At 39.1% G+C, this 9,834-nt stretch overlaps 1 protein-coding gene across 2 annotated transcripts in view; it reads left to right on the forward strand.

The window, feature by feature from the left end:
* The window catches only part of FCHSD2 (FCH and double SH3 domains 2), a 165,732-nt gene that overhangs the window by 131,966 nt on the left and 23,932 nt on the right, over positions 1 to 9,834 (forward strand). For both annotated transcript variants that reach the window (XM_005867107.2, XM_014540446.1), the window contains one exon: positions 8,207 to 8,368. In XM_005867107.2, the coding sequence (XP_005867169.1) occupies positions 8,207 to 8,368 (162 nt within the window). The remainder of the gene's footprint in view (positions 1 to 8,206; positions 8,369 to 9,834) is intronic.

A 9,834-nucleotide genomic window follows, 5' to 3' on the forward strand; every position in this document is an offset into this window, starting at 1 on the left:
GGTGTCACCGTCTGCTATCCTAGCTCCACCAAACCTCCCAGTAGAGTGGTAGTAGGTATCAGTCACACAGACTCTACATTTAGCCTGAATGATCTTTTATTTCCATGAATATGCTAAACTACCCTGTGTTTGTTAGCTTAAAGGTAAAAATATGAAGTGAGATTCCCACAACAAAATGTCTCGTCTCTGCCAATACCAGTTTTTAAGTCTGCATTCTCAAAAATAATTTTCTTACCAAAATATGGAACATGCAAAAAACCATGAGGCCAGGTTCATTATCTCAGTTTTGAGTGTCTGTGAGATGTAATTAATCTTGCAATCTTAACTTGATCTCACTTGATTTCCACTTATCAGATACAGAGAATAACTCAGCTAAAATTAGATGGCAACTCTGAGGGTAGTGCTGGAGTAGTACTCAGAGGATTGTCCTAACGAAATTTTTGGATATATCCCCCTTCTTCTTTTTTCTGCCTATATAACATTTGTATTGGATTTTCCCTTTTCATTCAGTAGTTATTTACTTTATTTATTATAAATACCTGCACCAAAGGGAGAAAGCTGGTTAACATGCCATTATATCCTTCATGGTTGTTTTTTTTGTCCAAGTTTTACATATGTCTCCTTTTTCCCCAGTTGCCCCCCTCCCTCCCAGCCATTCCCACCCTAGGCAAGCCCCCACCGCCCCAGTGTCTGTGTCCATTGGTTATGCTAATATGCATGCATACAAGTCCATTAGTTGCTCTCTAACTCCGCCTCCCCTACCATTTGTCTCTAGAACGATCTATTCTTATTTATCAAATTATGTTGATCATTATATCCCACATATGAGTGAGATCATGTGATATTTATCTTTCTCCGACTGGCTTATTTCGCTTAGCATAATGCTGTCCAGGTCCATCCATGTTGTTGCAAATGGTAAAAGTTCCTTCTTTTTTATAGCGGCATAGTATTCCATTGTGCTTATGTACCACAGTTTTTTAATCCGTTCGTCTGCTGATGGGCACTTAGGCTGTTTCCAAACCTTAGCTATGGTGAATTGTGCTGCTGTGAACATCCTTTCTGATGGGTGTTTCTCATTCGACCCAGTGACCCCACTTCCAGGACTATATTCATGTTTGTTTTTAACTCATCTGCTTCATCCAGTGTTTTCTACATTGTTTTCATTCACTGTTGCTAATTAGAATAAAAACCTCTGTGTGGTGCTCAGTAATAGATTAAAGAAACTTTTTCCATTCATAAGAAATTGAAAATATAAATGGTTTGTGCTTTTCAAAAGAATAGGAGTTATGTAGTGAATAATTAATTACTGGCTGATCAATTGGGGAGCAGATTCACTAATTGATTAGTTTGACAAATACTTAATGAGTTCCTGCTCTGTGCCAGATACTGATGAGTATTTTATTTTTTTTAGACATATCTTTATTGATTTCAGATAGGCAGGGAGAGGGGAGAGAGAGATAGAAACATCAATGATGAGAGGGAATCATTGATCGGCTGCCTCCTGCACATCCCATACTGGGGGTCAAGCCCGCAACCCGGGCATGTGCCCTTGACCAGAATCAAACCCAGGACCCTTCAGTCCGCAGCCAATGCTCTATCCACTGAGCCAAACCAGCCAGGGCCTGATGAGTATTTTAGACATACAGTGATGAACAAACTGTTGTCATTGTTATGATCTCTCTGACGGTCACAAGAATATTGGTACTAGAAATGCTACTGTTGGTGGCCCCTGATTAATTCAAGAATTGAAATGAGGCAATAGCTGGTTAAATTACACTTTAATAACAGTTTTCCTAACCTGGTATTGAGGTATTTGAATTTTTGAAATTCCTTTGTCACACAGATATACACACATTCTTCATCTGACATATCATACCTATTTTAAAAGTAGCTTGCCAAGAAGCCAGGAGTTTTAAAAGCCATCTTTTTGGAAGCTGTACATAACTTACGTTGTTCCAGAACACAATTATTTTTATATTTAAATTGTGCCTTTTATTTCGCTTGAGGGCAGTTCTCTCTCCTTATGACAGTGAAATGTTTAACACAAAGAGGAGAAAGTTGATGTAAGAAGTTAAAGATATCCAGAAATTGTTAGTAACTCACATTTAGTGTAAGGTCTGCAGGAGGAACTACAGGCTATATGATTCTTTCTCCAAGATGTTAACTATAGTCTATGATCTGAATTGTAGGTACATTTGAAAGCCAAAGTACTTGGTATCAAATGAATTAACAAAACAAAAATATCAATTATTGTCTATATAAACACATTTTCAAAGACAACCATTTTTTCTTAAATTATTTCATAAGGTTCTGTTGCACACTATGAATTCAATTCAAAATTACTGAGTCATTGAGGCCTGCGCAGGTCCCAACCTGACCGTGGTTTGGGGTTGCTGTCTGCCTCATAAAGCAAAGCAGAGGGTTTGTCTCCAGAGAAGACAGTCATCTTCTCCTCTGAGAAAGCCTCTTACATAGCTGGCTTTGGCATCTCCCACGAATTGAAGAGCAGGGATTGAGGCCTCATGAGTCTGGGTTTTCAGCTAAGGTAGAGACAAGACAGTGGTTATGACCAGTAAGTCCAGAGTAGGGTGTAGTTACCTCTAGAACAGCAGTTGAGAACTGCTAACATACCATATTATAAGAGTACAATGAAATCCCACAATGACAGGCCCTGAGGTCATGGGACTTTGGATATAATGTCAGTGGAAATTTTGTTTTAACAGCAGGCTCACCTTAGCATTTCATTAACCTTGCCATAATGAAGCCTCACATTTTATACAACAAAACTTTTTAGATTTCTCTTAGAGCATTATGGCAAGGGTCTTACCATTTTGAGTTACGGAACTGTATTTAAAGGACCAGAAGGTTGAGAACCACTGCTCTAGAGCATGCTACTGTTTGCCCAGCCAGGACTTCATGACAGTCATACAAGTGTATTCTTTAATAATGAAATCATAATAATATAGTTCTCCCTCCAAAGAAAATTATGTCATCCTTATACCTCCGTAACTCAAAATGGTAAGACCCTTGCCATAATGCTCTAAGAGAAATCTAAAAAGTTTTGTTGTATAAAATGTGAGGCTTCATTATGGCAAGGTTAATGAAATGCTAAGGTGAGCCTGCTGTTAAAACAAAATTTCCACTGACATTATATCCAAAGTCCCATGACCTCAGGGCCTGTCATTGTGGGATTTCATTGTACTCTTATAATATGGTATGTTAGCAGACTCTAAGCTAATCACTTTCTTCAGTTTTTATTGTAAAATTTTTCAAACATAGAAAAAGATCAAGCCCTAGCCGGTTTGGCTCAGTGGATAGAATGTCGGCCTGCGGACTAAAAGGTCACAGGTTTGATTCTGGTCAAGGGCACATGCCTGAGTTGTGGGCTTCATCCCCAGTAGGGGGCGTGCAGGAGGCAGCCGATCAATGATTCTCTCTCATCATTGATGTTTCTATCTCTCCCTTCCTCTCTGAAATCAATAAAAATATTTTTAAATAAATAAATAAAAACTGGAGAGGAGCCGGGCAGGTGTGGTTCAGTGGTTGAGCAACGACCTATCAACCAGAAAGTTATAGTTCAGTTCCCAGTCAGAGCACATGCCTGGTTTTGCAGACTCGCTCCCCATGAGAGGGTGTGCAGGAGGCAGCCAATCGGGTTCTCTCTCATCATTGATGTTTCTATCCCTCTCTCTTCCTCTCTCTGAAATCAATTTTTAAAAAAACTGGAGAGAAACTGATCCTTAACAGAATGGGACTATACTTAGACATTTACATTATACAGCTCTTTTTGAAGGCTGCACACTAGAATTCTAACAGAGTCTTATTGATTTGAGGATGAATGTCAGGGAGGTCTCAAATTTGCATGTAAGTAACTGCCCAAATCCTTAGCCCAATGCATGTAGAGCAGAAACTCCCAGGTGCTTGGCAAGAAGCAAGAGCTGGCCCTAGCCGGTTTGGCTCAATGGATAGAGCATTGACCTGTGGACTGAAGGGTCCCAGGTTCAATTCCTGTCAAGGGCACATGCCCAGGTTGCGGGCTGATCCCCAGTAGGGGGCGGCAGGAGGCAGCTGATCAATGATTCTCTCATCATTGATGCTCTCTCTCCCTCTCTCTTTCTCTCTGAAATCAATAAACATATATTTAAAACAAACATCTTATTTAAAAAAGAGGGGGGGGGAATGTTTAAAAAAAAAAAAAGAAGCAAGAGCTGGAAAACAAAAAACTGAGCAGAAATTTCAGCTGTTATTCTAATTATTAGGAAATTGGAGTGATTATATTAATATCAGACAAAATGGACTACAGAACAAGAAATATTAAGAGTGATAATTCATAATGATTAAAAATAATATCAGTTCATTAAGAAGACATAATCCTAGATGTGTATGTAACTGATAATAGAGCTATAAAATATATGAAGCAAAAATGGACAGAACTGAAAGAATAGACAATTCTACAACATCCTCTTCAGTAATTGATAGAACAAGGAGCTAGAAAATTCGTAAAGATATAGAAGACTTGAACAATACTGTCAATCAAATTTACCTAATTGCTATTTATAGAACACTCCACCACACTTTTAAAGTATATATGGAATATTCAACAAAATCAAATACTACACCATAAACCACTGTCAGTAAGTTTAAAAGAATTGTTATCAGGCAAAATAGGTTCTCTGACCCATCAGAATTAAATTAAAAATCAATAACAAAAAAGATACCTGGAAAATCCCCAGATATTTGGAAATTAAACTATTCAAGCACCATAATCTGTTGCTACCTTTAAAAAAACGCACAACTTTATGACCAAAACAACAATTTATTATCTCTCACCATTCTGGCTGTTGATTGTGCATTTATTTTTTTATTTTTTTATTTTTTTATTTTTATTTTTTGCAGGTTTTGATTGAGATTCCTCATTGAGCTGCATTCAGCTAGAGCAGTGATGACGAACCTATGACACGCGTGTCAGAGGTGACACGTGAACTCATTTTTTTTGGTTGATTTTTCTTTGTTAAATGGCATTTAAATATATAAAATAAATATCAAAAATATAAATCTTTGTTTTACTATGGTTGCAAATATCAAAAAATTTCTGTATGTGACACGGCACCAGAGTTAAGTTAGGGTTTTTCAAAATGCTGACACGCCGAGCTCAAAAGGTTCGCCATCACTGAGTTAGAAGGTCTGCTAGAGAACGAGGTGTTTGTTTTCCAAATGGTCTTTCATCCTCAGGCTAAAACTGGGCTTCCTCACATGATGGAAGCACATTCCAAGAAAATGAAGTCCTCAGAGCACTCATCAAACCTCTGTTTTCATCAAATTTGCATTTGTTCCATTAGCCAAAGCATATTAGATGGACAAGCCCAGAATTAATGTGGAGGGGACTACATGGACACTAGGAGGCATGATTCGTTGAGGATAACAATTTACCACAATTAATATGACCTTGATTAAATCATTTTTCTCATCTATAAACTAGAGGTTATAATATTCATCCCCAGAATTGTTGTGTGGATTAAATGAAATGAGATATACAGACTTTATAACTATCAAAGTTTCATAAACTCAACTATGGCTTAATACTTAGATATGCTTATATTACATTTTATATTAAAATCAGACAGTGTTCATACACCATGATATTGTATCTTAAAGGATCTGGCTTTATAAAACATCATTTAAAAAAGCTTTGTCTCTTTACAAGTTCTAAAAATGAGTTGGTCACGTTGTATTTAGAGTGCCATCCAGTTACAGACAGCTATACTCTGCAAAATTGTAATCCATTGGCAAATCATCAAAATTCATTTGAAAACACTGGAAAATTCTGCTTTTAAGCAGTTGTTAAAATATAAACAGTTGAAACTCTAAAGGAAAGATAGTAATGTTTATTCTGGAACTGTAGTCAGTTATTTGGTAAAGTACTGGCAAAAATAAACCTTATGAAAACTAGATTTCTTGTTATTGAGAAAATAGAATAAACTAATCTCTCTCTCATTTTCTCTTTCTTTTTTTTAGCAGCTAAATGGCTTACATTTATGATTTCCAAGAAAGGGTTTACTCTTTTTTTAAAATATGTTTTTATTGATTTTGAGAGAGAGAGAGAGAGAGAGAGAAACATTGATCGACTGCCTCCCACAAGCACCCCACCTAGGATGGAGCCCACAACCTGGCCATGTGCTCTGACCAGGAATCAAACCAACAACCTAACTGGCCACCTTTTGGTGCACAGGACAATGCTCAACCAACTAAGCCACACCAGGCAGGGCACTCTTGTTTTTTTGTTTTGTTTTGTTTTATTTTATTTTGTTTTAAACATTTCAGTGCCTATATTAGTTTAAAATACATATTGGAATGGTGCTGAAACAACAGAATATACACATGCAAAAAGAATGAAGTTGGACCCCTATCTTACACCATATACCAAAATTAACCCCAAATTATCAAATACCTAAGTGTAACAGCTAAAACTAGAAAACTCTTATAAGAAACCATAGGGATAAATCTTTGTGACCTTGGATTAGTGTATTAGATATGGAACCAAAAGCCAAAGCAATATAACTTGGACCTAATCAAAACTGAAAACTTTTGTGCTTCAAAAGACACTATTAAGAAAGTAAAAAAACAAACCCACAGGATGGGGAAAATAATATTTGGAAAGTATGTATCTGATAAGAGACTTTTATTTAGAACACATTAAAACTCTTACAATTAAAAGACAGAGACAAAATAAAAAGACAACCCAGCCTGGCCAGCGTGGCTCAGTGGTTGAGCATCGACCTATGAACCAGGAGGTCACGGTTCAATTCCTGGTCAGGGCACATGCCCAGCTTGTGGGCTCGATTCCCAGTAGGGGGTGTGCAGGAGGCAGCCAATCAATGGTTCTCTCTCATCATTGATGTTTCTCTCCCTCTCCCTTTCTGAAATCAATAAAAATATATTAAAAGCCATAAATAAATAGGCAACCTAATTTTAAAATGGGCAAACGATCTAATTAGATGTTTTTTTAAAGAAGCTATAGGAATGATCTCAATTCTTTAAAATACATGTGCCTAAAAATCTTCGGGATACAAAAATAAATTCAGCAATGAGAACTCAATGACCTAAGTCAGAGCTCAGATCCTTTTTGATACCAACTCCCCCATCAAATTTCGTGCCAGAAGGACTCAGTGAGCACACTTGTTTGTCCAAGAGTCCCACAGAAGGCCATCAAGTAAGGGTCCTTAAAATTACCTTAGTGGAGCCTTCAACGGTTGGAGGAAGAGACTACTACTCTAATTTCTGGAGCAATGAAGCTAAATATACTACTTACTAAAGTAAAAGAGAATGATACTTACAAAATACAATCTCTCTGAACAAAGTACAACTTTCATATAGGGTTTTGAGAAGTGTGGATTTCAGAGATTGGCATATTTTCAAAACACGGAGTGTTTTACAGATTGGCTCACTTTTAGCTGTGGTGGATAGAGAGATTGGCGAAGTGATGATGACTGGAGTGAGGCTCTGGTTGATTGGCTGCCTGTCATTGATTGACTGCTCTCAGAGGCATAGCTATTGGAGCAAAGAATTTGCTATTTTAGAGACAGGTTTAAACTTGTTCAATGATTACTTGCTTACCTCTTGGAACAAGAGCCAAAACAGGCAGTCTTTCCCTTTAATTTAGAGAATAGGAACGTTTTATTCTCAATTTCTACTATTTTTGACAGCTGCCTAATAATTTAAAATCTTTACTCACTAGGCAGTCAGGAGTCATGAAAGTTTTTAGGCAGGGAGTGACATGATGAGATCATTTGCAGACTTGTAAAAAATAGATGAGAGAGGAGAAGAAAAAGTCCAAGAGGTGGGTAGAAGGCTGTTGAAGATGCTAGATTTTAGAATGTTCTAAGGCATAGCCTAATTAAGAAGAAAAGGATGCAGACTTTATAGCACATCAGTATCTTCCTATTCATAAGTTATATTTGATGTTTCTTGTTGATGCAGGTGCTTTGCTATTGTCAGCAGCCGGATTCCTGTTCTTGTGTTCCCTCCCCTGCACACCGCCTCTCTACCTTTCCCTCTCTCCGTCCCTCCAGTTGAAAAATTAACAATTATGCCAAGGCAGAATTGCTGGTGAATGTCAATATTGTACTAGTTAATGTCAGAAATAACAAAAACTATCAATTTGAGGAGAAAATGCCTTGATTTCTGACCATTTTCTTGGTTTTCTTAGATAATTAAGTTAAAAGCTGAAGCCCGGCTGGACCTGCTAAAGCAGATCGGCATTTCTGTGGACACGTGGCTGAAGAGTGCAATGAACCAAGTCATGGAAGAACTGGAGAACGAGCGGTGGGCCCGCCTGCCTGCAGTGACCAATAATGGCACTTTGCACTCGGTATGGCTTCTCTTCTTGGAGATGATAGGCTAACTTTCACCGAAGGAGGATATTCTTGGACTATGTAGCCAAACCTGATAATGGCCAAAATTTTAAAGAAAAGAAGTAATGGTTTAACTAGTGGTTTGGCTTTTGTTTGTTTGTTGTTTTGTTTTTTTCTTTAACCTATCACTGATTGAGTTAAACTTTAGTGTAAGAAAGAAAGGGGTTGGAGGGGAATAGTGTTCTTAAAAAATGTTCAGTGAAGAATATATTCTGCCTAGTTGGTTTATCAGTGCCGATTTGCCACATTCATTATCCCATTCATGAAATATATATGCTTCTTGTCTGGAAATAGCAAAGTAAAAATTTAGATCTAGGGTTTCTGAAGTTCTCAGAAGTCTTTTCTAGTGTAAATGAAAATAGACATCCAGAGAGTTGGAAACAATCTTAAAGAAGGGAGAGGAACACTCTTAATCTGTGCCTTAGTCTGTTCAGTTCACAAGGACTTTCACCCTCTGCTCACAGAGCCTTTCACGGGGGGACGGTATCTGACAAACAAGGCCAGAACTCAGGCTTAAACTTTCAAGTCCAGGGCTCTCTCCGCTCCGATGTCATCCAGTTAAAGTTAAACCTTAGTTTTTCATGTTGGAGATCTGAATCCCAGAAGAGTTCACTGATTCACCTGATATTGTATAGGTAGGCATAAGGATACCTGGCTGGCCAAACTAAAGTCATCCCTGTTGATACCTCCCCACCCATTATTCTCTCTCTGTTTATTTCCTTGTGGCATTTATTACAATCTACTAGAGGCCCGGTGCATGAAATTCATGCACTCAGGAGGGGGCTCCCTCTCAGAGTCTGGGAGCCCTCGGGAGATATCCATCAGTTGGACATCCTTAGTGCTGTTGCGGAGGCAGGAGAGGCTCCCACCATCGCCGCTGCACTCGCCAGCTGTGAGCCCAGCTTCTGGCTAAGCAGCACTCTCCCTGTGGGAGCCCACTGACCACCAGGGTGCAGCTCCTGCATTGAGTGTCTGCCCCCTGGTGGTCATTGCACGTCATAGCGACCAGTTATTCCGCCATTGGGCCGAAACCGGCTCTCCGACATCCCCCAAGGGGTTCCAGATTGTGAGAGGGCATAGGCCAGGTCAAGGGACCCCACCAGTGCACGATCTGGGCCAGGGAGGGACGCAGGAGGTTGACCAGCCGGGTAGGGACCGCAGGAGGGCTCCAGGGCACGTCCGGCCCATCTCGCTCAGTCCCAATCAGCCGGACCCCAGCAGCAAGCTAACCTACCGGTTGGAGCATCCACCCCCTGGTGGTCAGTGCCATCATAGCAACTGGTCGACAGTCAACTGTCTGCCCCCTGGTGGTCAGTGCACATCATAGCGAGTGGTTGAGCAGCCTTAGCATATCATTAGCATATTACACTTTGATTGGTTGAACAGATGACTGGACACTTAGCATATTAGACTTTTATATAGG

The sequence above is a fragment of the Myotis brandtii genome, unplaced genomic scaffold, assembly GCF_000412655.1.
Source record: "Myotis brandtii unplaced genomic scaffold, ASM41265v1 scaffold244, whole genome shotgun sequence".
NCBI classification, from domain to species: Eukaryota; Metazoa; Chordata; class Mammalia; order Chiroptera; family Vespertilionidae; genus Myotis; species Myotis brandtii.